General features: G+C 47.6%; 3 protein-coding genes across 3 annotated transcripts; 1 reads left to right on the forward strand and 2 right to left on the reverse strand.

Moving 5' to 3' along the window:
• Positions 1–320: 320 nt before the first annotated feature.
• On the reverse strand, positions 321–1377 carry LOC6555477. Its single transcript, XM_001981817.3, has 2 exons — positions 1133–1377; positions 321–1064 (listed from the first exon to the last, which is right to left on the reverse strand). The coding sequence occupies exons 1-2, from the start codon at positions 1287–1289 to the stop codon at positions 517–519; spliced, it is 705 nt and encodes a 234-aa protein (XP_001981853.1). The 5' UTR covers positions 1290–1377; the 3' UTR covers positions 321–516.
• A 1847-nt stretch (positions 1378–3224) lies between these two features.
• Positions 3225–27788, forward strand: LOC6555481 (coiled-coil domain-containing protein lobo). The gene is made up of 9 exons (XM_015153788.2): positions 3225–3638; positions 3709–3837; positions 25223–25582; positions 25653–26367; positions 26428–26609; positions 26673–26888; positions 26956–27177; positions 27234–27428; positions 27488–27788. The coding sequence occupies exons 1-9, from the start codon at positions 3225–3227 to the stop codon at positions 27743–27745; spliced, it is 2691 nt and encodes an 896-aa protein (XP_015009274.2). The 3' UTR covers positions 27746–27788.
• Positions 4238–12648, reverse strand: LOC6555480 (protein distal antenna). The gene is given in 2 exon segments (XM_001981820.3): positions 4238–7058; positions 11827–12648. A coding segment is annotated over 1 exon segment (2352 nt). The 5' UTR covers positions 7006–7058; positions 11827–12648; the 3' UTR covers positions 4238–4653.

Genomic DNA, 27788 nt, shown 5'->3' on the forward strand with positions numbered 1-27788 from the left:
GTTTTATGTAATCGTACGATTAACTACTGCACAATTCATATTTAAATGTATGACTATCCAAATGCGTGTGTAAATAATTTAATCACCTAGCTATAAGCGCGCGTTTTGCCATTAATGTGTTTGCCAAATGATTTCAAATATTTAAGATGGGAGTATTTACCATCTCCGTTGAACAAAGCTCTTTGTGCGGAGAGAACATGCGCAGGTGTGTTTGTACCAAAAGCTTGAAGGACCCTCAAGGACTCCGAATTTCTCAGCAACTGGGAAACTGTAAATTTGCCGCAATTATAAACCATTTTCGTTTCACTTCAAACCTCAACCTCTTAGTCACTTTATTATAATTTCATGTTGAAAAAAATAAGAAAGTTATATGCTATGCTATGTAATAAATAGAAAACCAATCGTTTGAATTAAAGCGCGATTCTGGCATTATAAACTACTCTATCCTAAAGACCAGTCCAATGCCAGCATATGAACCTCTATTGCACAGCCCTCCATTGTGGATATTCCAGGCACTTAGATGTAATCATCGTTGTCTGGGCCGTGCAATTTGGTTTCCTCGCTCTCCCGCTCCCACTCGTTCATCTTGGCCTGCATAATGAGGTCCTGGAAGGATCCGTACTCAGTGTTCTGTCGCGTCTTGGCCGTCAGTCCCACATCGCCCTCGTCGTCGTAGAAGTTATCGGATTCGTAATCAGTATCCCGGGCCATGTCCAGATCGGGATAATCCTGCTCCTCGGCGTTGCGGGGAATTCCGTGCTTCAGATAGAATGAGTTCAGCAGGCTCTCGATCTTCCACGATGGCATGTCGGAAACCATCTTGACGGCGATCTTCCGGCGCGGCCTTTTCAGGGTCTTGTGTGGCCTGTCGGCCAGTTCAAAGTTCAGCGAGGTCTTCAGCATGCGCTTGGATGCGGTCAACTTCTTGAGAATGGATCTGTACAGGCCCAGGAACTGATCGGGTTGCTGCTTGGCCTTTGGCAGTGCTTTTGGGTTCTCCAGAATGAAGCGGTTGAGCAGCTCCTTGGTGCCCTGTTGATCCTTTTGCGATTTCAGCAGTTCAACTGGAGAAGGCGAAAATGGCAAAGTTAGTGAAGAGTTCGTAGGGAGTTTGGATGAAGTGACAACCCACCTTTTTCTTGGCTTAGTCCGAGTGTGTTCTTGAAGACGCCCCAGTCGTCCTTGGGCCCGGACTTGGCAGGACTCTTCTCCACGCTCTTGATGTAGAGAGCCAGGCAGCTTTGCTGGATGGCCAGCGAAATCAGAATGATAGCTTTTCCCAACTGCATCTTCAGATCGATGTGCTTCGTTCGGTGGGCGAGGCGATTGTGATGTCCTGTGCTCAGTGAAGCTACCCTTATATACCGCGATCCTTTCGGACTGATCCGCATCCGCGTTAATTGACATAACCGCACATCAGCGTTGCGTGGCTGCGATAATCAGACAAAGGCTGCAAAGGCGCTTGACACTCGAGACATCCGGGGCGCCTGCGCCTGCGCCTGCGCAAGGACCACTTTTGGCCAAGGAGTCAGCGCAGGACGACATGTGCTTGATTGAGCCAACGCCGCGCAGCGATGCCCTTTGTTTTTCTAGGGAACACTTAGCGCGAGCCGCGGCAATTAAACGGCAAACTGAGCGCACACAAAAATTAGTGCTTACGCATCTTGCCTCAGACGGCGGCCAGGTAGCCCGCGTCCTGAGTCCTTGCCACAGGACCAAGCAGGACGAGGCAGAGCGAGGCAGGACGAGGCGACACCCAACGACAGGCGACTGCAGCGGCCAATGTGGGAATCAAAGTGCGTAATTGAGTCGCTTAAAAGCGCCAAATGGTTTCATGAATGTACCGCACCAACAGGCTCACCAGGTAGACGCTCGCCTTTCAAATGCGAAAGGAAGTACAAATAAATCCTAGCGCCAGCCATAAACGGATCAACTGCGCCGATCTCAATCCGCTGGTCTCCTCGACAAGTTCTGCGTTCGTTCGCTAATTATTCCTGAATGCGCGTTTTATTGATGCAATATAAATAATGCAAATGCAATTTGCGGTGCATGCAGACAAGGGGTGGTCCCTAAAAAATGTGCCATCTAAGCCACTGCCACTGCCACTGCCACTGCCACAGTCGATGCCACTGCCACTGCAGCTGCGGAAGACCAGCCTCGACTGTCGGACGGGTAATTATGTAATATGCGAATGACAATAAATAAAGTTGGTCCAGGGGAAGATGCAATTGAACAATCTAGAGTGACTAGGGGAAATGAGGAATTACTAGATACGAGTACAAGCCTCTAATTTATATAAAAAAGAAATACACATCCCAAAGTGAACAAATCTTATATGTATATGAGTTGCCTATAGGTTATAAATTATAAATTACTCTATACATTGAAGTAATTGAAATACTGCCCAACAGAAATGATAAAAATTCAAGAAAAAAGCGAATGTGAAAATGAGTGATGAATGATGAATTACTGTTTCTTAGTTCCTTATCGCATTAATCATGTAACTCATGCTATTTGAAATTTGGTTAACCCTAATAATCAGAGGCTAAAAAAACATTGATAATCGTTGAATTGCTTAATCACTATGGTAACAATATTAATGGCTTTTTTTAATTTATATTTTTCAAGCTTGAAATGTACTATTACTATTTCGGCTATCGGGGATTTGTACTATTCACGTTTTTCTCAATTTTAAAAATGTTCGTTACAAAAAGTATTTGGGTAAAATTGTTACTTTACTGAAATTTTACATGTATTAAATACATTTTACATAATCGACGGGAAAGCAGTACAAAGCGAGATGCAAAGCAGGGAACAGCAGTTCAAATGCAATGTTGAAGCAGTGCATAAGCAGTTACAAATCAGTATAGTTGTAATTCAGCAAAGACGCAAGCCGGGAATAGGAAGTAAGAGGTTAGTACAAAAAGCAAAGATTCGAACCGGAACAAGGAAATAAACGAAACTTTCTTATAAGAAGTTATCCCAAGCGAAACCCACACAAATCAAATTGGATTCAGAAATAACGAAATTTCTGACGAAATAACGAAATTGGGTATATTTAAATATTATTTGCTGCAATGAGCAGTCTAGTACAACACAACACATATTCCCATTCCTGTCACATCTGGCCGTTTAAAAATATATTTTCCAACAAACACCGTAGTTATAGAAACGAAGTTACTTGTTTATTGTTTTGAAGAGCCGGCAATCGTAACCACGCCAAAATGCCGAAAGTATTGTTTCAGAAGTACAAGAAGGTGGTGAGCAACATCGACCCCAGTCGCCACCTTGGCAAATTCAAGGAAATCGACGAGAATAGGCGCTCGCAGACCGAATCCGATTTCGTGGATGAAATGGAGGGCGAGTACGAGCCGGAAATGGAGGAAATGCGGTCCAGCGAATTCAGCTTATCCGAAGGAGAACCTGCGCTAAATATCGGCAAGATCGACTTATCGTTTCCCGAAACAGTCGAGGAGTTCGAAGCCAGTCCCCAGTGCTATCCTCCCTCCTACTATACCCTCTCGCCCAAGGAGCGCTTGCTCCTGCTCTACGCCGAGAATTTCCGGAAGCAATTGGTCCTCAGCTACCCAAAGAGACGTGCGATGGTCTTGGCGCTGCCCAACGAATGCAAAGTACAGGTAAAGTGCCCACCACTGCCCCCTCCGTTGCCAGCGTTTTGATAAATTGCCCCTCTTAACCAACTTGCAGAAATTCGTTTGCACCACCATCAGGCCAACGGCGTTTATTTACACGCAACTCATATCGAGTGTTGAGGAAATTGCCAAGTTTGTCGCCGATTTCATTCAGTATGAGCCACTGGAGGATCCCATAAATTTGGTAAGTTTATTGTGCCAATCGCATTCCTTCTTCTTGGATACCGAGCCATATATTTTAGAGTTTATGCGTTCTAAAGAGGCCAATAACTTGACCAAAACAATTTATCCTTGTTAATATGTTACAACTACTAAGATTGATAAAGAATTTCATATAACTGAATTATTTTGTAGTGCATTGATGGGTAAAACACAAATATTTCCAGACCCTTTGTGTTCAAAATATTGCTGGATTGTTCAGATCAAAGCAAACATATTTGTTTTGTCTGAAAGTGAAAACCACTTAGCTAGGAATAAGAACAACATCAGTTTAAGAGTTTCATAAAAATTATCTAATTATTTTTATTGAACATGTATTTAAAATTACATTTAAATTTGTAAATGTTTTTTATTTAAATATCGCATTAATTTCGAATTAAGAAAATTCTTTTGAGCACATTTCCATAGTTATCAATATACGAAATTTAAAAACGTTGATATCAAATGCATGCCATTCGCGCCAACACACCTTGCAGTTCGAAATTGTTTGTTTCGTAACAAAAACTAAGGCTATAACATTTTTCCTAGAATGCATTGGGTGAAAAACAAACTAACAAAACAGAGTCGATTGCTCCTTCCGTGCAAATGAAATGCATAATAGCTACAAATACAGATTCTCGATATATACACGTTAGCCGTACGATTAATTAAGACAATGCAATGGAGTGGATTTGAATTGAATTGAATTGAATTGAATGGAAAGAGACTGAAAGTATGCTCGATAGGTTTCACAGCTAGGAGATAAATTCAGTGAGTCCTCCGGGGCGTGGAACCATGTGGTCTAACTGCTGGAGCTCAGTTCGTCGTACTGCTGGTACTCGCCCGTGATCTGGCAGTCGTCGGGGTCATCGTCGAGGTCACAATGTACAAATTCGTAGGGAGGGAAGAACAGGGAGCTGAGTAGGGTGGCCGACGATCGGTAGACGGCCGGCGCATACACGTGGCACCTCGTCGAAGCCTCGCCGGCATCCGCATCCGTATCTGCGTCCGCATCGGGGAGACCAGGTCCTGGTTCTGCGTCCGGCAGCGCGCCGCTGGGGCTATCCTCCATCTCTGTATCCGTGGCTGGCTCCGTGGGCGCCAACTTTGGCTTTTCCTATTTGCGACGGCGACTCTTGCCCCGCCCACTGCCCTCCTCCTCCGCGGCGTGCTCCTCGCTGTCCTCCGGCGGACACCGCGAACCGGGCTTCTCGATCGGCGGCGCCTCGCTGCCCGACTTGATGGCGGCTATGAGGAAACGGAGCTGCATCAGCTGCACGGCGGTCACGCGGGGATTGCTGCAGTTCTCCAGCCACTGCAGGAACTTCTCGCCATGCCGAATGGCCTCGATGTCCTCGTCCGCCGTGCAGTCCAGATACTTGGCCTTCTCCTCCTCGTCCGTTTTGTTGGAGTTATTATTGTTATTGTTATTGCTGGCACTCACATCGTTGTTGTTCGTGTGCGGATTGCTGGTGTCCTGGAAGCTGCCCTCCGATTCGGATCCGTGTTCCGGCATCAGAGGACCGGTGGCCTCCATTCCGCCCATCTTGAACAGCATATTGTCTAGGATCTTTTTGCATTCGCTTGTGGGATTCGGGGTCTCTGGCGTTTTGGTCTTCGCCTTTGGTTCGGGACTCCGGCTGCCCGACGAATGGGCAATGGGACTTTGCGAAGGGGTCATCACCTTGCCGGCGGCTGAGAGATCCTCCGGTTTCCCGGACGCCTCCGTCTCCACTTCGCCGTCGAGATCGGGCTCGGTGGCCTCGTCTGCCTCGGGATTCTGTTCGTTGGAGGACAGACTTCTCACCGACGGCGTCTCAGTCTCTTTCGTGAGATGGGAGTACAGGATGTTCGAGGGATCTGCCATGGAACCTCCCTCTGCGCTCGTGGTGGCCACCTGCTGCTGCAGTTGGTTGGCTTGCAGGGCGGCCAAGGTGGCGGCATTGGGATTCAGGGTGTGCAGACTGGCCCCGAACGCCTTGCACCAGTTGTACCAGGCCGCGTTCTTCTCGTCCAGACTGCCCGACGGTGTGGACGAGGGTGTCAGCGGAGCCGAGGGTATCGGCGGCGTCTGGGCCAGCTGACTCATGTGCTGTGGCGTGGAAGATCTGATGGGGGGACTGGTCACGCCCATGGGTATTGTGGGCGGATACAGTGGATTCAGGCCCAGCATGGTCTGCTGCGACTTGAGCCAGTAGAGCAAGGGATCGTCGGCCAGATTGGAGAGCGTCATGGGCCCGCCCATTTGCGAAGGAGCAATCGAAGGACTCGGACTCTTGATGTCGCCTCCCTTGCCCTCGTTCTTGGTGCTCAGATTGAGGCTGCCCTGGCCCTCCCCCGGCTTCTGTTTGGCCCAGTTCTTCACCGACAGTCCCTGTGCCGACCGATCTCCACTATCGCTCCTGGGGCTCTGCACCTGCAGCGGCGTCTGGCCAGTGGGCTTCGGGGTCCTCAGGTTACCAGCGCCCGCTGGAAAGCTGTTCAGGCCCGACATGGCCGCCAGACCGGGATTCAGCTGGGCCAGCAAGTTGAGGTTTGTGGTCAGCTCGTTGAAACTGATCGCCAGCGGGGACTGCGATATGCCCGTGAGACCCGAAAGGTGCGTCAAGCTCGAGAGCGGACTAATTGCGTTCAGGGAGGGATCGGCGGCGGGTCGATTGATATCGGCACCAAACACTTTGGCCTTGACCCCGCCATTGAAGGCCGCATAGTCCACGGGCAGCCCATTGTACCCCAGATCGGCCAGGTTCTTGTTTGTACTGTAGTCCAGGCCATTCAGAGGAGATCGCTTGAAGGCCAGCTCATCGAACTTCAGTTTGTTGGAGAAGTTCAGCGGCAGGGCGCCATCCAATCGCTGGCGTTTCTCCGGCGGACCCAGTAGACCACCGCCGCCTGCCCCGCCACCAGCTCCGCCGTCCATCTTGTCGCCCAGGGCGTCGGCGCAGAGGTTATCCGTGGCGGACTGGCGCGACATGAAGCGCAGCTTGTCCTCGTTCTTGCACCAGCCGCGCAGCGTGGACTCGGGCACGCCGATGTCCCTGGCCACCGATGCCTTGGACTCGCCATCGTGGATCCTCTGGATGGCATGGATCTTGTCGCGCGGCGTCAGGCTCCGCAGGGGACGCTTGCCCTTCGTGCCCATGCGGATGTTCATGTGGGGGTAGCTGGAAATATCCAACTTCAGGCCGTTGTCGAACAGCTTGGCGTCTGCAAGAGAGAAGAACAAGCGGTTCTTAATTAATTGCCGTGACACACTTGGCATATCGCATATCGCATATCGCAAATCGCACGGCGGACCGATGCGCTCCCATTCGCCAGCGGTGTAGCACATAGCGATATATATGTACTCGACCGAGCGGCGAATGCCGTGTGCGCGCGTCCATGTACTTTCGGGGGGTTGGGGCTTAAAAGCGGAGGTGGAATGGGGTTGCCTGTCATGGAGTGTCAGGTTGGGCCACAATGTGCCAGGATGTGCAGGATGTGCCAGGACGTGCCAGGACGTGCCGGGATGCGCAAGGGGTGGCGGCTGGTGCTTCGCATGTTCGCACGGCGCTCCAATAAAATCGCCGCGCGCTTTAAAATTTTACAGACAAGTCGCGGTGTAAATAAACCGCACAGCCGGGCGTATGCGCTATATTGCGTATACGTGTAGGTGGTCCCATCGCATCTGTGTGTGTGCGTACATAGCTACAGCTACAGCTACAGCTACAGCCAGGATGACAAAATCTCTCTCTAGCGCTCTTGCAGGCAAATGAGCTGCGTCACGCCCCTTGCCTCTTTTCGCTCGGCGCACGAAGGATGCCAAATTTGCAAAAAGGACTCGAAAGTGTGTCTGTGTGCGTGCTCGTTGGCTCGACACTGCCTGGCCGTGTGTGTGTGTGTGTACACGGGGAGACAATGGAATATGCTAATTGGTGCGTTGCCTTCGCGCCGCGACGCGCCTGCTCCAAAATGCAGCGCGCAACGCGAGCTACGAATAAGCAACAAGAACAAGCCATTCGTCGGCCGAACTTTCCCGAGTCCGCAAATTTATAACTTGTTTACCTGTCTCGGGCCACTTGGCGCTGCAGCGCAGAACATCCCCCAACTCGAGGCACTATGCGATGCTGTTGTGGGCCACCTCCATCCACCTCCAGTGGACGTGGATCCATGCCAATGCCAAGCACGCCTGTTGCGCCTTCCTTTCCTATCCATCCTAGCTTTTCTGCCTTGCTGCCTCGCTGCCTTGCTGCTTCCTTCTTCCAGATCTGAAATGTTGCCAAAGGCAACGGCAGGTGCAGCAGCAACAGCAGCAGCAGCCGCAGCAGCGTCTTTTGGGCCAGCTCTCAAGTCTTTTTCGGCCTGGCCAAAAGTCGAAGGCAGGCAGAAAACAGAAACCTGAGCGAGCAACAATATGCTCCGCCTCCATCTCTCCAGAAAGTGAGGCATGCAAAAGAGCTCGCCCCATGGTGCAATTTTAAAATGAAAAACACGTTTTGCGCATGACTGACACATGATTTCTTTCCCTGCATATATATGTGCGTATATCTCCACAGATATATATACGTATATAGCCATATATATGTATGGCATTCAAATATACTGGCCAAGTCCCAGTTGCCGTGTGTGTGTGTGTGTGTGCCTTCGCAGAGCGCACTTCGCGCGGAAGAGAAACTTCGGGAACTAAGAGAGCGCAGATGACCAAACTGGAGGAGTCTTTCGTTTGGCCATCCATCGCAATGCTGTTTACCAAACGCACAGCGCTCCTTGGCTGGCTTTCAGCCACTTGAAATGGAGTTTACACGTTGCCAGCTATTAATTTGAGGCTCCTGAATCACTGGGCTTATCTCCTCCAGTTGGTTGTTTGGGCCAACTTGAGCTTATGATTTGGAATAAGCAGTTGGTAAGTGCCAAAAGGGATGAGGTGCACATATTTAATCTGGCTGGTATTATTCGGGATATGCCTCTCTATTATGTGATTTATATGCAGGGAAAACTTTGTAATGAGACTATTAGAATTAAAGCTACGCTTTAAGCTTTAGGGCTGTAGCAAATGTAAGTCAAATGCATTTAATCAGAAAGAAGCTAATCTAACTTTGTTGCATGAATGATGAGCTGCATTGGTAATCACTGCTAATAGGTATGCGTTTGTCACCTGGCTGACTATGCGGTTTAATGCATACCAATCCAGTGGCTGCCTCCACACCTCCGTCCACTTGACACCCAATCCACAAACATAGACACACTGGGCTGCTCATAACCAATAGAGCAGCTAATAACTGTGTCGACGGCGGTGCATGTGATTCTGCCCCCCTAAAGGCCACCTAAACACCAAGCACCAAGCAGCAAACAGCAAACATCATACACCTAACTCCATTCAACTAACACCACCCACAGATCCGAAGCTGCGGAGATCCGGAGAAGCAGCGACCTGCCGACAACCTGCACCCAAACACATATCGAATAAAACTTTTACAGCTGTATAAAAATTACAAGGTCTTTGGCCATTCAGCAGCGGAGTCGAATGGGAAATGGAAAATGGGAAATGGGCGTGGGAATGGGAATGGGAATGGGTGAGTTGAGATGGGGTGGAAGGAAAAGAATTTTTACTTTCGCTTTCAGTGGGTCCGTCCTTGTCCTAGCCGGCTCGCCATTAAACTTTTCACGAACCGAACTGGGACAGTGAGAAGTGTGTAAAAAATCTAGTAACAACAGAAAAAGATGAAAGAAATAAATATAAAAGAATTACACCAAGTTTGTCAGTGTGTGTGTGTGGAGGGGCCAGTCTGTGTCTGGTGTTGCTGCTGTGCACACATGCACACTCACACACCCAAACACTTACACACACCTAGCCAGCACAGGACATGTGTATGCCGGAATGGCCATACCCGTCAGTATGTCTGTAATGGCCAACCGTCTGGCCATTCCATCGTACACGTGTGTGTGCTTGTGTGTGTGTGTGGGGGGCTAAGAGCTTCTGATTTTCCTATATACAATTATAATTTTATTGTATTTACTATTTTTTCGTTTCTTTGGCTTCGTATTGAACTCACTCACAGACGCAGAGGGGCAATGCATGTGGCAAGGACACCGAGGAGGGTCAAATGGGATGGGCCGACATGGGTGGGGTGGGGGAGAGTCTGGCGAATGGAGGTCAACGACTGAAACTAGTACTAATATGTGCAAGTGTTTGATAGCTTCATTCGTTTGTGCTAATGCAGAAAGAAATAAAGCACAAAAAGAGGCAACACATAAAAATAAGAATTCCGTAGATAAAAGAAAAAGTTGCTTTGGTCCAAGCCCAATCGTTTGTTGGTGTGTGTGTGTGTGTGTGTGTGTGTGTATGGATGTGTGTGTGACTGTCTGGGATGCTTTCCACACCGCAGTTATGTGTGTGCAAATAAACCATGTGTCTGCTGTAATGTTGGACCTGTTGGCACCAATGATCTATGTGGCTTTAAGCACTATTGCACCTTTTTATTGTGTGTTTTGGTTTATGATTAGCCCGATTAATGTTGTGCCAGGCTTTCGCAGTGGAACGAGACTTGGTAGGGGATTTTATTAGGGGAATCGCTTTGAAATTTATGATTTCTAAGATATGGGGTTCATATATGGGCTATACTATTTTAAGTGTCTAATCGATTTTAAACGTTTATGTATTTAAAGAAAAAAATCATAAAGTAAAGTATATAATAAGTGTAAAAGTATATAAAAATATTATGAGTTTTAGCATTAAATGGCTTCATTAGTTCCCTTAATATGTTACCTAGATATGAATTATCGTTGATGCTTAGAACTGATACTTGGGGTTTTATTAGGTTATGAAGTAGTTTCGCAACACTGAGTTACTAACTCGCCTTAAGATTGTACGAAAAAGTATTATTATTAAAAATAATAAATATTATAAATATATATATAAAATAATAAATAATATTATTGATTTGTAATTCATTTATAAACAAGAAGCATTAACTGTTTACATCTTATCTTAGAAGAATAATGAGAATAATTTAATAATTGAATGACGAGATACATTTTCGTGTTTTCAAATAGTGACACAGATCCTGACCATACGGAACTTTTTCAAAAACAAACGTTAAAAATTGTACGTGTCCTCTTGACAAAGCGGATGATAGTTAAAATAGTGATAAGAAAATAATTTTTAACATACGTGCCTCGCAATGCACAAAAAGTATTGCATACGTCAAGGGGCCACTAAAACCGGTTTCCTGTATATGTTAATATAACATTTCAATGAAAACTTGATATATACAGGAAAACTAAACATTTTAGAGGTAAGACCTTTATTCTACGAACTATATAGCTGCTTCATTTCATGGATTGACAATCATATTGGAAGATAAACTCGAAGATTATAAATAATGAAAAAACTTGACCTAGCCAATCTAAGTATGGAGTATAATAAAACTTTTTATGTTATAATATTTTTTAAAGCACAAGTATATATTATAATAGCTAACTAAATGTTGAAGGTTAATTAATAATATTACAGAACATATATCTGGAATTCTCAAGATCTTTCATATAATATTATATAAAGATCTAAGCAAAACCGCGGATTCACTATAAATATGAAGAAATTATTACTCGTATTACTTCTCCTGCTTTGTTGTATAAAATATAAATATATATTTTGTTCTTAAAATTTGTTACTTGAGCCGTTATTTGCAAGACCTACTGAGATTATTATGATTTGAGATTGGGGTAATATTAATGCAAGTACACAAGGAAATACACTTTCCAAAATGGGAATATGTGAAAATAATAATTTTTTTGAATATTGAAAGGTTCACAAAAATTTATTAATTCTCAATTAACTTTTTATGTTCGTTTTCCGGCTCAAATACAAAATTTGTTGAACGTGTTTACAATTTTTCTGTTGTTCAGATCACTCGGTAAACTGCTATTAATTAATGCATAACCGACAATAACACTTTGCTGGTTGCTCAATTAACCGATATGGTCAAATACTAACCTTTTAGTTAACTTCCGGGGGCGAAAAGTGATCGGTGCCTTCTTCCAGCGAAGGCGGGAGAAATTCGGTGATAGCGCAGCTAATTTATTCTTATCTCGGCCGGCGATGTTTCTAGTTCATATATAGTTCATATACATATAGTTCACATGGATATTGGTTCTTAGTTTCAGTTAATGTTGTTGCTCATTTGCAAGGATAACAGCACTCGGACAATCACAATCGAACACTGTGCTCGCGATGCGGCGTGATGTTTACCGCTGCTGTGGCGTGCGAATTTCAGCGGCAGAACATGCGGTGCGGTGCGGTGCGACCTCTCTCTCGCGCTCGTCGAAGGATATTGTGATATTGTGACGCTGCGTCGCTGTGACGTGGATGTGCGAACCTGAGCGGCTAGCGTGCGGCGACAAACTACCGCGGCGGACTTGAGTGAATTTTGATTTTAGCGCGGCGAATTTCCGCACGGCGACGACGGCGGCGACGTCACGGGAAATTTAAAGTCGCACGTCCACGAAATGCGGCGTTTCGTTCTCACTCACACACAAACTCATGCGTCCTGCAGTGGTGGTTGTGTGCTGGTCAGTCAGCCTGCCTTGGTATTAGTAGTTTTGTAGTTGTCGTTGTCGTTTTTGTTTCTTTTACGTGTGCGTGAGTCGCGCTCTCTCGCTCCCTCTCTCTGGCTCTCTTTCGCTCGCTCTCTTTCGCTCTCACTGTTGCGAATTTCGCGGCCTTTTTCGGTGACAGCCAAATGTACAATGATTAATAACGGTCAACACGGCGGCGAAGAAGTCCTCTCGCTTTGGCTGCCCCGTTCGCAATATTCGCATTTTGGCATTTTCGCATTTTGGCCGGCCCAACCACAGGCCAGTGTCCACTCACACTCACACACACACACATCTAGCACCCGCACTAACACCAGCACACCCCCACACACACACACGCGAGGACACACAGCTGTGTGCAACGAAGACGACGCAATACTCGTGCTAGGCTTTTTGAGATTGAGAGACGCACATCCTTTTCGGCCTCCTTTCTTGCGCCCACGTGTGTGTGTGACACAGAGAGAAAAATCGTCAGGTTTATTCATTGGCACGAATTTGTTATCCAATTGTTTTTTATCCAATCATATACCCCATGATTGTAATTATCAAACCAAATGTCATACAAATAAATGAAAAGACAATATTGATTGAAAAGTTCGTTTGCGGTTGAAAGTATTTATTATTCTTCGTTATAATAAACTGACTTACTATGCATTTTATAGGGTATTAATTCAAAATTGCATTTCTTCCAGTGTAAGACTGTGTGCAGCCTCAGCAGGCATTTGCTTGCGCTTAGCTAAGCCATTTTCTGCTTCCTTAAACGATGGGCAACAACTATCAAACGACCAAAAGGATCTGCGAGAAGAACGTGAAAAACCTAGCCGAAATCCCTATCTAATTTTCGCAGTGGGGGGTGCGCCTTCTATCGTCACTGATAATTCTGTTAGTTTTCCCGCTGTCATGTGCTGCAGTTGTTGCTGTTGTGATTGCGGCCAGTTTTCCTCGCTTTGTTTTGATACATGCCTTCATCGCAGATTACGTGGGCTCGCCTCTCTTTCGCGCCCGTTTCGCAAAGAGCCGTGCCAACTGAGCTGACTCCTGAGAGCCAAACAGCCTCTTCCTTAAGAGAGAGAGCGAGAGGGAGAGAGCCAGTGGGAGAGCAGCTTTTCGTCCTCATCTTCGGCTTTTTGCCGACCGAACCGAACGAAATTTTAGCGGCAGGGGGTGGTGACCCCACGGGGAAAACACCCCCCACCCACCCCTTGCGAAACCCCCTCCTTGAGAACAAGGCGAATCCGCAGAGCGGCTTTCTCGGCTCTTTTCTTTGCTCTTTTCGCTGGAGCGTGACCGGCGATCGCCGAAGGAACCGGAATTCTCCAACGGACACTCGATCGCAACTGCGGACAGCAAAGATGTGGGTATTGTGTTGGTTTCTCCATCGACTTTTGCAGGCAAATTGCTGCGGTTTGGAAATGTCAGTTGGCGAAATAATTGAACTCAAATTGTGGGACAAGAAACTATTTATCTGCGAATATCACGTGATAGCAAACTTTGGTGTAAATGTTTCTGTATTTAGCTACCAAAGGTGATATTTACTTTAATCCAGTTAAACACCAGGTAGACTTGACAACTAGTTGTGTTTGCCATTAAATGGCACACTACGGAATCTAAGTTATTAATGAATTGCACACTCTTTATATAATTAGTGCACAACATATTCAGTGCTTTGTATACAAAAGTTTAGGTTTGAGAAGTTTAGGTTTCTTGTAATATTTACTACCGAGCTGCTAAATTCAAGGTATAATTGGGAAACCATATTAAATAGATAGCTCTTATCAATGCAAAGCAATCTTAGACTATCAACTTAAAGACAAGTGTACTTTGATAAGTTGTGTGAGATGTAAAACCTGACAAGTATTTGCACCATTGTGGGATAGCCCCGAGATTACGATCTTATATAATGCGTACACATAGGCATTTGAGGTCGTAGACTTAGTAGTTGCTATGCAAAATATTTGCGCAGAGCACACACACAATCGCACATACATAGCTCCCTATTTCCCTATTGTATCTGGCCAACGAAGGCGGCCACTGACCATAATAACAACAACGGCAACGAAAAAGACAGCAGCACTGTCGCCAGAGTTGCTAGTTGCTGCCTTTCGGGAAATCGCTAAGAAAGGTTTTTGAATCCATGTCCGAAACGCACAAGCACAATCACACGCACACGCACACGCACACGTACACGCACACGCACACGCAAGCAAAGGCCCAAGGATATAGTGTAGTTGTACATATAAGTAGAGGCGTATACACAACAAGGAGCAACAATAACGCAGGACTACGGAATACGGACAACGGACAACGGACGGCGGACAGCGGACTACGGACGACCACGAGTACAGATGGCCGGCATGGGGCCGCATTGGCAAGAAACATATCCTTGCCACTAAAAAGCCAAGCAGCCTGCCCGGGTCGCTTCATTTCGTCACACACACACACACACACACACGCAGGCAGGCTCACTCACTGGACACACACTGGAGCAGTTTGGCAACACGCTACCCACACAGACGCACATTCTTCTTAGCATCCGCAGGCACATCAGCATCTTTAGCGTAAATTTTGCTGCTGCGAAAATTTAGAGTTGTTGCTTTATGCCAATGTGCGTGCTAGAGTGTGTGCGCTTGTGTGTGTTTTTGGGTATATATACTTCAGATTTTCATCGGCCAACCTAAAAACCCCCCTGCCCCCTGGCCAGCGGAGCCCAACCCGACCGATTGTCCATTGTCCATTGTGTCCACCAAGGCAACATTTTCCATTTTCGTTCGTCCTCTCTTTGGCCGCCGGACTTTCTCTCATATCTGCAGCTCCTTGCCAGCCGCCTTCGTCCTGGCCACCAAGCCACCAAAACCGCCCAGCCGCCCACCTCACCACCCCTTCAGTTGGTCAAAACCCCCTTTTTCGAATGTGTGTGTGTCCGTGTGTGTGTGTGTGTGAGTGTGCGGGATGCCTTAATGCTGCTGCGTGTGTGTGTACAATTACGAATTCGTCGTCCTCGACTAAACTCAATTCACTTTCTCCCTAACTCCGGCAAGCCCGCGTCGTTGTCACCGTCGTCCTGCGATGTCCTTTCACCCAACGCAACCCAACTCACCTCCCAGCCCCCCTGCCCTCCATCGACTGATTCAACCCAACCCCTCATGTCACACCTCCGGATGGCGAAGGAAATTTTCGCGTGAATTGAAAGATGAAGGCGCACTGGGCTGGACGCTGGTCACCCCCGATGGTTGGTTATATGTACACGCATGGGTCCTTGCTGATTTCCGTTCGAACGTGTGGCTGTGTGTGCGTGTGCGTGTGTGTGTGTGTCGGTGTGTCTGTGTGTGTACATATGCTAGAAGACGTGTGCGCTTGATTTTCAGCACCCATCCACCAACACCCACCCGCCCAGGAAATCTGCATCCTCTCACATTGTCTTTGTATAACTGTTCCTAAAACAAAATTTTCAGTTTTGCCTTCGAAAAGATAAATGTGTGTACACGAGTTTTCTATGTATGCTTCTTCGTGCTTGTGTGCGTTTCTCCCGGCTACATGTACACTGGGATCTACTCAAAATTTATCCCTAGATGCGTACTTGTTTGCACCTTGCCTTAAACTCGATTTGTCGCTGCCCATTTCAATCAACCCATCGATCATTTATTTCTATTTCGATCACTATCAATTGGGTTGGGGAATTCAATTCGTTACCAGATTGGACCAGAATTGACATTGATGGTTACCAAAGATTAACAAAAATATGAATCACCTGGAGTTTTCAAAATATCCACAACTGCAATTCTCAGAATTTAGTCCTTTGGAAAGTTAAACGTTGCAACAAGGTGTTGCATACTTCTAGGGCATAATGTAACATAAGAAATAAGCGTTAATATTAGATTTAATCTTTAGATTGAAATATTTGCATTACAAGTCCATACAGCATGCGCAACTATTTGATGGCAGCCAACCATGAGGTTCCTCTCACATTCACCTGATTTCATGTAGTGCAGCTATATTTGCGATGGCCAAGTAGAGCCGAGCATCGTCGCTTGGAGACAGTCTAATCCGTTGTCCGCAATTGTGCTGACCTGGGCGGTCCTGCAAGATGCCCATGCTGGCAGTTCGTTGCTACCTAACCCTGAGCGAAGCACCCTGCCTCCTTGGCCATTATCTGCAGTTTTGTCTAAGCTAAGGCGATTTGAGCAGACAAAACCGCAGCACTCGCCAGTTGCTTGGACCCAGTTCGTCCATTCGTCCTGCATGCCCTTCCTATTCTTAAAATGAGCTCGCCATGCACTCGTGGTATTCTATTTTGTGTGCTGCTGCCGTAGCTGCGCTTCTATGTTCCTATGATTTGCATATTCGAGCTCGTAGCTCCTTTGTTTTAATGCGCCTCCACCCCTTTGGTTTCGAGTCCTGAGTCCAGAGTCCTGGCTCCTTTGTGAGCAGCATTTACCTGGGTGTGTGTGTGTGTGCGAGTGTGTGTGACACTGGTCTTTGGCCAGGATGCCGCGTAAGAAGAAGGCAAACGGCCAGGCTGGAATTTGTCCTTCCAATCTAAGCCAAATGCAGGCCGTCGTCCGCTGGACGCCTTGGTCTCCTTTGCTTTTCCAGCAAGCAGGGAAATTGAAACAATTGAAGAGGCAGCCATGGATGGAGCCTTTGCTGTCCGGCTGTCCGGCTGCTCGGCAGCTCGGCAGCCCCAACAGTCCGGCATCCTGGCAGTCAGGACAACCAGACGCAGCATTTTCGACCATCAACTACTGGCCACTTACGGACTCGCCTCCACCGCATCGCATCGGCAAATGTCCTGCTGCGGAAGCCAGAGCGAGAGGGACAGCGAGCTCGAGGATGCAGCTTGCTCGCCGAGTGCGAGTGAGATGTCCTTTTTGGCCAGAGCTCTAGCAACGGCAGACGAATCCTTTTCAAAATTAAACTATATGCAGCAAGTGGAAGAGCAAGGCAAGAAATGCACACACACACACACACACAGAAGCGCACACATACTCACTACCACACCACAACCACCCAGTTTTCGTATCCTGGTCCGAGAATCAGTCGAGTGCGAGCCACATGCAAATAGCGCAGACACATGCACTTTTTCTCGTATCCTTGGTCCGTCCGCATCTTATGTATTCGGCAGAGCTTTGTTAAGATATTCTTTGCACCTAAGATGGACGACGTTAGATACGGGCGGCAGCTAGCCAGCCCGGCGCTTATATACAGGTTCAATCAGTTGCTAATTGCTATAGGTCCGAAAACAGTCATGTGCACCCACACACGCGCCGCTATTTGTTTATACTCATATGCCAGGATATATAAATGAGTGTGCACACACACACTTTTGCTTATGCGGCGAAAATATGTAAGTGCAAAGCTGCACACACAAGTGCTCAAACAGCGCCAGATTAGTTATAACTACATAGCTCAAGATGCCAAAAAGTCGATTTTTAGGTACGAACTGATGATTCCTGGCCGTAACACCCATCTATATAGCTTATATGGCCTATAGGGCCCGGAAAACCCGATCATAATACTTGACCTTTAAATGCCCAGCGCTCAAATTCGATTTCATTCTTGACACTCTTACGAAAATAATCACACAATTTGTTTGGCACAGTTTTTTCTACTTTCTTGTCTGCATTCTTTTGCTTGTTTTAAACCAAAAAAAAAGGGTTTGCCAGAGTACGAGAAAAAGTTTGTCTGAGTTTTTGCCCTTTTTCCTCTCCTTTGTATGTTACAAAAAGTAATTATTTTGATTTTATTTTTATGTGCCAGTCTAGCCAGTTTACTTTTGCTCGTATCAATTGCATGGGGATAAATGTGAGCTTTAAAAATGCATTAAGTCACCAGCTGGGTTGTGAGAAAGTGGGGAGTATTTAAATTGATATAGGGTAGTACATTAAGTCTAAAACAGATGTTTTAACCTTAGATGGCACCCGGAAAATATTTTCCTGCGCACCTCAGATCCTTTGAGAATGATAATTTCGAATTGAAGGCTGGGCAAGCCATCAATTCATACACCCATGTGAACTGGCACTTCCTAGCCGCGTATATCCATTCATATGAACTCACGCCACCACTTCAAAAAAGGCTTTCTGTTGCGCCTTTTTTCAAACGTGTTCGACGTTTCCCGCACTGCAGCAAATAAGATGGCGGGGTGACTCTACTACCAGATACCCAGTACCAGGACTAGTATAAAAATGGGTATCCACTTCAATACCTATACAACAATCCCCATACAAGAAGCTTGGAAATAATTTATTCATTTGAATTACGGCCATATCTGGCGTAAAACCGATAAGCCCCTTGGAATAAGTGCCAAGGGGTATAGACGCCACAATGCGGTTAAATGATGGCGATATGCGCTGACGCTGTAAACTCAAGAGCGATGTCCTTTGGCAGTCACTCGTCGCTAAGAAATACGAGAGTCCGCAAACGCAAAAGGATGCGACGGCGTCGAAAAGCGATAAAACGCGATTTTATGCACGTGTTGAGTGGCTGCCAAAATGGGCAGGTTCCTTATCCCCAGTCCAGTTGTGTTAGAATACTCCCATGGAATGAACTACTATAAAATGCTGTATTTCTAATCCTTTTCCAAATCGATTTCGAATAATAATGTCCTGCAATTCCATATCTACCGAACCAGAATTCATTTTTCTGATAAGAGGAGGTGGGTTAGCGAAGCTTACAGAAATGGGTAAAAAAGCAAATGGACATTGCATTAACCCAACGCTGGACAACAGATGTCTGGGGTTTGGTCCCCTGACAATATAAGTTCGGAAATGGGGGCGTAACATTCCGGGTGAACTGCAGATGTCACCAAAATTCGCTGACAGCCCAATAAATCGATATGATATCTAGGCCACAATGATTATGGCACGAGATGCGTACATTCTTCCGGAAATGAGAACTGCCTTTTGATCTTGCGATATTCCGTTTGTTCCCGGACTTACCAAGCATGCATTCATCATTTCTCGACTTCGATGTTGCTGCCAGGACATTCCAAGTCGCTGGGCGAAACCAAATACGATGCGATACAGCGCGATGTGCCCTTCCTCGAGGGGATGAAATCGCTGTCGCTTCCGGTTGAGTGCACAGAGTCGCGGAGTTCCAGCGATGTAGAATAGCGTGTCGTGTTGCTTGGTCAGTTCGCAATTGCGAACCTTGTCGTCTTTCGACTTCAGTGACAAAAAGCAGCACTGGCGCTGTTTTAGCGAACATAAGTGGGTAGGGTGGATTGCTGTAACGGCTGTAACGACGCGCGAATACCCTCTAATCGGTTGGGCTATGTGGGGCATTCAAGCCTGCAGTGCAGGTATACAAAACTATCCAACGAGGAGCAAGATCCAAAGACAAACATAAAATTTGATTGAGTTTTGGCTGATCTTACACTGTGGGATCATTGCAAATACAAATTTTAGGGAACAATTGGCCATCATCGATGCGACACCAAGCGGGCTGCTATTTCGAGAAAAGGGCACTAACAATGCGGCAAGACATCTTCCAGATACTCGCCATTCCCCAGTCCCCATTCCCCCCGCTGACTATGCGCATATCGATTTCCTTCGGCTCGAGAGCAATTCACTCGAGATCGGGCCAAGTGCCACCGGCAAAAAACCCAACGGAAAGGTGGCCCCAAACTGCGAACTGCGAACTGCAATCCCTATCTCATTTCCCTGGCTCGGCGACTCGGCACGGTTGCAACCCTTTGACAAAGAAAAGCGTCTCCCTGACGGAAAACTGGCAGCGGGTCTTCGCGTCCAGACTTCGCAGGACGTTGGTTGCAGGACGAAGGACGCAGGACGCAGGAGGCAGGAGGCAGGAGGCAGAACTTGGCCATATATGGTCAGACGGGCGAGCGAACCGATGACGTGGGCTGCCTGCCCCCCTGCAGCTACCAGGACCTTTCAGCCCCGCGGCTGCTGTTTACCATGCCACGCTCGGTTTAAGTCGCAGAACATCCGCAACCACCGCTGCCCCACCCATCGTGCCACCGGCCATCTCTTGCCACCCACCACGTCCCGCCGCCAAAGGTGCTCCGGCAATGGCCAACAGCCTTCGTGGCTACAATAAACTAGACGCCAATTTCGCTGTCGCTGACACGGCCATTGCCGCGGCCATTGAGCGTCGACCATCTACACATCTACACGGCGAACAATAAGGAGCGCTTTCTTACGAGCCATCATTTGAATATAAAGTATGAAACATATGGTCTTGCTGCAGGGATGTGGAATATTCAATGGGATGCAAGTGGATAATGAACGTTTTGTTGCAAGCACTCATGGAAGTGGGGAGCGAGTTACATACATGCATGTGGAACCATTTCTCGCTGTGCAGCATCTAGCCTCCACCGTCGGCCATTGTCGACTGCAGGACTCGTCGGGTCCACTTACTCGCCTTGCCCGCGACGGAGTGGCGTATTCCTTTGCTCGAAAGCAGACCAAAACCAAACCAAACACACATCGACTTTGTGTCCGAGTCCTCGCATCAGTGTCCGCATCTGTCTGGATTCGCGACCCCCGTCACATCACTCGAGTCCGTGGTCCGCCGTCCGCTGTCCGCCGTCCACCGTCCGCAGTCCGGAGTTCCGAGTTCCAGTCCCAGTCCCGATGGCCGCGACCTCATCCCACATCGGTTCTTAGCGACGTCGTCTGTCCGTCGCATTTATCCTCGCTGTGGGCAACGCCATGTGACTTGGATCGAATCTGTGATTGTAAGTTGTGCGCCGTCGTTAGGATGCCGCATTGGCAGTCGGTGGGTGCCACTCCAGCACATCCACATCCGCATCCCCATACCCTCCGCCCACTCCATCACTTGGCTGGCCCCTGTCCACCGGCTGTACACGGGTTTGTATCCCAAAGACAACGGCGGAGTTTAAAACCATCATCGTCGTATACACACTCGCTTGGCTCAGACAGCGCGGTATTGAATAAGAATGCCTCCGATGGCAGGGCTCAAATTTAATGTACAGCTGGTCATATGTGGAGAGCTATTGATTAGGAAAAGGCCTGTCAGGATGGGCCAGTTCTTCAGTCCTATGATTTATTGAATATCAAATGCAATGCACGGCATTGCTGAACCCAAAGTGTTTCCCTACTGATTATCGTGAAAGTTTCGAGCCTTTCAAGGTATTGGCCACTTTCAAAACTGGGCTAATACCGCGTGCCCCATATTAATAAATCCTGTGTGTAATTCCTCTGAGGATGTGGGTGAAACTATGATGGGATTTAGCGTAAGCCCGCCGCAGAGCAAAACCTCCATTAAGCTCCAGCTGAAAGGCGACGACTTTGACTGACTGTTCGGGGGAATCAAATGTCTTAATTTCGCGTGTTTATATCTTAATCTTGGCCGTTTTTAAGAGCGTCTATTGGCCGGGACTTTTATGTGCCCGGGGTCCTGGGTCCTGGGTTCTGGGTCGCGGAAGCGGAAGGGGGAAGAGCGGGAAGCCGGGCAAATAATAAAACCCCTGCGTGGTGAATGGGGAATGGCCCCATAGACATCCACGTACTTCCAGGGGCGCAATATCAACGAAGACGCGCAAATAGTGAGCGGATTTTGACGGGACGGGATGAGATGGAATAGGTCGGGTTGAGTTGGCTTGGCCGGGGCAACATTGGGCGGTTAAATGGGTCCGGAAGATGGTGGTGGTGGTATTGCGCGTATTATGGCGACACTAGCGGCGCCGTGTGTCCTTTTGTCCCCAGGACAATAACACTTCCGTGCAGTACATTATCATAAAGGGGTTAAGTCGCTGATTTTCATCGTGTGTGCTCATTTAAAAACTTACACACGCTGCTGGCCCGCAAAAGGCCCGGCCTGGGATTTCCTGGAGGAGGCGCACACCCGACACCCCACTCCTGGCTCCTGACGTCTTGTGGCCATCAGCCAGGACGCGCAAGGACTCGACGGCTCGGCCGAAGGAATCGCGCTGAATTTCACCGCTTTGTTTCAGCGCTCTTGTGCAAAAGATGGCAGCGGCTCATTATGCATCCCGATAAGCGATGTGCCTCCCCAGCGAGTCCTTCGCCCCCAGGTTAGTCTAACGAGGACGACGACGGGCTGGTGTGGGCGTTTGGTACGTATGGTGTCGTGCGGCGTCGTATGGGGCATCTTTCTGGTGGGTGTGGGGCTGCTGCATTGTGTCAACGAGGGAAGGCCGCCAGTGTGTGTGCGTGTGTGTTTGTGTGTGTTTGTTGTGTGTCTATGTGTGTGCGAGTCCGCCTGACAACCCCGTCTTGAGCCCTCGACGGCCGCATTGTTTTGAGTTGTGACCCGCGAGCGGTGGCGGCGGCAGTGGCAGGCAGCCATTCAGCAGGGTGGCAACTGAAAGTGATTCTGTCTCGGCAGACTCTGTTACTTGCCACCCTTTTTTCGCAATTTTTCGCCGCTTTTGGCGCAGTTTTTTCGCTTTTTTTCTACTTATTCCTTCAGATGGACGTTGTCGTTCCGTACCCAGTGGTCTTGGTGCAGTGGGGTATATCAACGCAAAAGAAAAGAGGTAGCAGCAAGCAGCACATTGTGGCACAACATTTCTATGCCAATTATTAGCTCATTAAACCATAAACCTAATACTAAAGCATTTTTAACTAATAAATAAATAAATAACACAACATAAAACTTAGTGGCTAGTATGTATTCCCGTGTGGGCTACGATCATTATCAGTGTGAGAGGTATCTGCTAGTCGATCATCTCGACATTATCCCTTTCGCCGACTGTAATTTGAGCTAGGGCCCCTGTTCGAGCAACCGGGCGCCCGTTGCTCCATTCTCGCTGTGCATTCGTCCCTTTGTTTTCGTCATGTTCGCTCCTCCATTGTTGCGACTGCTCTACCAGGCCCGATCCTAATTTAACACGTTCGAATAACCTTGAAGCGTTTCTTATTACGCGCGACCGCAGTGATAGCGGCTCTGCAACGCGCTGCCATGGCCAGGGAGTCCAGGGTAGCAGGGGTAGCCTTGGTAGCCGAGGCATCTGGGGAGGAAGGAGCGAGCAGAACGCAGGAGGAGGACTCAATCGGCTGGCCAGGTAATGCCGCTTGCATCGAATTCAATTAGACGCCGCTGACTGACTGGTTTGCTGACTAATCGATTCGAAAGAGCGTGAGCGAGAGTGTTTGACCTCGAACAGTGCGACTTCGTTCGGCTGCCCCGCCGATAGCTGATGACTCCGGGCCTCATTGTGATTCTTATGGCTTCACACGGCGATTTTGCATTTTAATGGCCTTCTCCGAAGCGACGGGGCGTATCTGCGCGGGGTGGAAAGGTGCAGGACCCTCCACACGTCTGGAATCCTGTTTAGCTCCTTTCCCGCGAAAAAGTATTGGCCACCCTATGTGGTCCTATGACGTGATATCTCGCAGATACTTTTAGTATTGCTGTTTGCACCGCAGATCCTACCATCTATCAACGTCCTGTCATGTCATTTTAATATGCTACCATCACATACCCAGTCTTAGATCCTGACAGATCTAGGCTTATACCAAATCCTATCCCAAACCGAAACTAGAGCTCTGTGTATTTGAATTTCCCGACTGCAACGCGCCGCTGCTGCAATGGCAATTGCAATCTCGGAGTGCGTATGTGTCAACGACTGGAGGCAGGAGGAACCGAGAAAGCGAGGAGCCAGGAACCCCAGGCCCACAATAATTGCCAGCGTTTCCCGCGTTAATGGCCGCTTCGCTACGCATCACAAATTCGGACGCACATGCACAGAATTCCTGGCAAACGGCTGGATTGTCTCCTAAGTCTTCGCGGAACGGCAAGGAAGATGAATGGCACGGGGTCACGCAGCCACCTACGGGGCAGTCGCAGATGTGCAGGTAAACAATCGGGACAAAGGATCGGTCGAAGGCGGATTAAATGGGAGTGGGTCTCACTACTCACTACCTCGATGCCGAGATGCAATGAAAACAGACCGCTGATTGTTTTGGGCAACTGAATGACATCCGAAAATCGGGGGAAAAAAAACACATCGAAATGAACGGGCATGAGTAAACACTATATGGTTAATACCCCCTTGGAAAACGGCCAAGAAGTTACAGTTTCCTGGCTTTAAACGATTCTGCAGAATTTGGATGAGGAATTTGGATATATATGCCACTAGAAGATTAAGATAAAACATCTCTAAGATACGTGTTATACTCCTGTATTTTAGCTTCAAAATTGAACTTTTGAGATACCCTTACGAATTCACGCCGCGCAACAGGTTCATTTTCCCAACCCGGGGTCTTCCCAAACTCTATGCAAAACGGATGTAACTTTTCCAAGGCTGTAAAACATAGCCCATGCGATCTTGACTCCTGCTGTTTTTACAGGGCCATATATAGGGTGCATATACATTTTCCTCGGGCAGGTAATTTTCCTCGCTGCCAAAGGTAATCGAGGATTTCCTTTTTGTCTCGTGCTGCGCAATAGTTTGTGCGAAATTTCGTGGAAACTGACATGCTGTTTCCTCCGTCCCGGTCTATATACCTCTACACATTTATAGCCAGCTAATAAACTCTTGTATTGCAATTGCATATTGGCTTCCAATGACTTTTATCGGGGGATGATTTCAAGATATTGTATTCTTGAGCTAATGAGAGGAAATCATATGCTAGCCAGGGTATTTGAAAATGATTTTTAACTCAAGCAAATATTTAAGGAAGTGATTTCCTTATAAAATAATCACTTTAATGTATCAATTTTATAATCAGAATATATCTGGTGCAGTGCTCATTATTTGTATGACTTCATAACAAAAGTACTAGAATGGTCAACTGGAATGATTCCCCTACAATTTTCATGGCATACCTATTTCCCATGTTATCCTGCAGCCAAGTCGCCTGATTTCGCCGGAAACCTTGTTGCGCAGGCGGAAGGGCAACTCCTACGAGATGGCCACTCTGCTGGTCAGCATGCTGATCGGAGCTGGACACCCAGCGCTGGTGGTGTCCGGAGTGGCCCGCGAGGAGACGATACTCAACGACCAGCTGGCCATTCCGTACCCGTATCCAATCGTCGAGGTGGAGGCCGAGGAGGTGAAGCCAAAGGTCGAGAAGCAGGGCCAGAAGTACAAGCTGCGCGGATTACCCGATTTGACGAGTCATCTGGAGGAGGATATGGCCGAGGTTCACAGGCAAAAGGAGGCAGAGGAAAAACGGATTCAGGACGAAATTATTCGGAAGCAAATGGAGGTGAGGATATGCACATACATGCACTTGCACATTCGTAGCGAGGATTAACGTGCTGGCTAATCCCGAACAGGATCTTGAGCTGCTGGCCGTGGATCGACATCATTATCGACGCAGTCATGCCTGGGTGGTGATCATAAACAATGCACCTTGGAGTATCAAGCCAAAGACCACCTACACGGATGTCAATGGGGATGTGGTGGAGGCTCCGCCCACGGCCATTTTCATAGAGCCCTCGACAGGATTCATCTGCGAAACGGGCTGCAAGCAGTACATCCTTGTGGACAGCATCTGGAATGAGTACAACTACTATGTCTGCAAGCAGAAGCACCAGAGGGTGAGTGAACTGCGCTGGGATCTGCGCGACACCAGGGACTGGGAGCACATGCTGCCAGGTGAGCCGCCCGAGATGCGCATCTACAAAATGGCCTCGGATGAGAATGTCGCCGACGAGGAGCGCGACATCAGCGAGGAGAAGCACCTGGACTGCATTGGCTCCTGGGTGGAGCGACTGCACATCGGCCTGGCCGACTTCGAGCAACGTTTTCCCAGCTCCGAGAAGAAGATCCAGTACAAGGGTGCCATCCACGAGCGATTCTCGCCCTACTCCCAGCGCGATGGCAAGGTGATGCAGCTAACCATTTTCAATAACGACGAGTGCACCATTCCCAAGGTCAGATATGAGTACTATGAAAATCGATCTGACCTCATGCGCCACGTGAAGTACACCTATGCCACCGATCAGTTTGAGGAGATATTCAACAAAGGGCGAAATGACAGCCTCAAGTGTGGGTATACGTAAATATCCTGAAAAGTTATTGAATAAATTAATCGCTACTACTTTTTAGCCATCGAATATTTCTCGGACGCCTCGCAGCAGCGAAGAGTGCACTTTTATTCGGCTTCCAGAATCGATTCCTTGGAGCTGATGGTGGTGGAGCCAGGCTCCCTAGTTCTGCACTACAAGGATCGCAGTGACAAGTGTTGGTACAAGGAATTTGAATTCACCCCAGCTGGAAACATTCTCAAAGTGAGTCATTTGTGATAAGTTAGTAAGCAAACATTTAACAATTCATTTGGCCAACTCCAACAGAAAGTCACCGAGAAATTTCTCAAAGCCAGTGCTAATGACGTGGGCGCAAATGATATTGCAACACGCACGTTCCTCTTTCAACAAAATAAAATTGTTTTGAAATTTCACTACACATTCGGGGCACTCACCGCTACGGTAGTGGAATTCACAAAGCCACCAAGGCCGGATTATGGCAAAGAGCTCGTATACGATGAGAAACTTACGAAAATATACAAGGCAAGTGTCTGCATAATTATTATTATTATTACTTTGGCTCACACAGGCATTCCCAAATCTCCTGCAGGCAAATCCCCTAGATCCAACCCGCACTAATCTCCAACTCTACAGATTGTTGTGCGAGCAACTGCAGTATGAGGACCAATTGAGGAAGAACTTCGAAAAAATATTCGAGGACATAAACAATGTGTTCGACTCGCGTAGATGCGAGAAGGCTGATCCGAAGCTCAAGTTCAGCATATTCGATCCGCTTCGGAATGGAGCAGCCAGAGCCATTAGAATGCGACAGGTAAATGTGGCACCTAATCATAATATACTTTGATTTCCAAAATGTCCACCATTCAGTTTGAGGAGGAGGAGGAGCTTAAAAAGGAAATAGCCAGCAAGCCCGCCGATTTCCTCGCTCCATATCTGGTGCCCTACAAGCACCAGGAGGAACTTACTCCGGAGCAATCCCTAAATGCATATAACGCCTGCCTAAACGATCTGAAGTCGCGGTTTGTGAGCCTGCTCAATAACTTGCAGCGCCACTATGAAGATGTAAGCCAAAGGTATTGTAAAATATTCAAGATAAAATGTTAAGATATCTTAAATTGCAGTTAACTTCCGAGTCGAAGTCGCTGAACCGGTTCCTCAACAAATTCGAAAATCAGTTCAACAACTACGACTACAAGAGGTTGGTGCAGCAATCGAAGGATCTGGAACTCAACAAGCGAATGGTGCAACAGCGTTTGACGCTCACCCACGAAGAGTCCCAGAAGAAATACGAGGTGGTCAAGAACTCCTTGCTCAAGGATCCACGGCTCAACTTCAAGAAGGAGGACTTGGCGCGCAGAGCCTCGGAGACATCGAAATAATTTTGCTTGTTGAGAACGCAACAAATTAAAGGAGTTAATATTA

The sequence above is a fragment of the Drosophila erecta genome, unplaced genomic scaffold (assembly GCF_003286155.1).
Source record: "Drosophila erecta strain 14021-0224.00,06,07 unplaced genomic scaffold, DereRS2 tig00000000-arrow-pilon, whole genome shotgun sequence".
NCBI lineage: Eukaryota > Metazoa > Arthropoda > Insecta > Diptera > Drosophilidae > Drosophila > Drosophila erecta.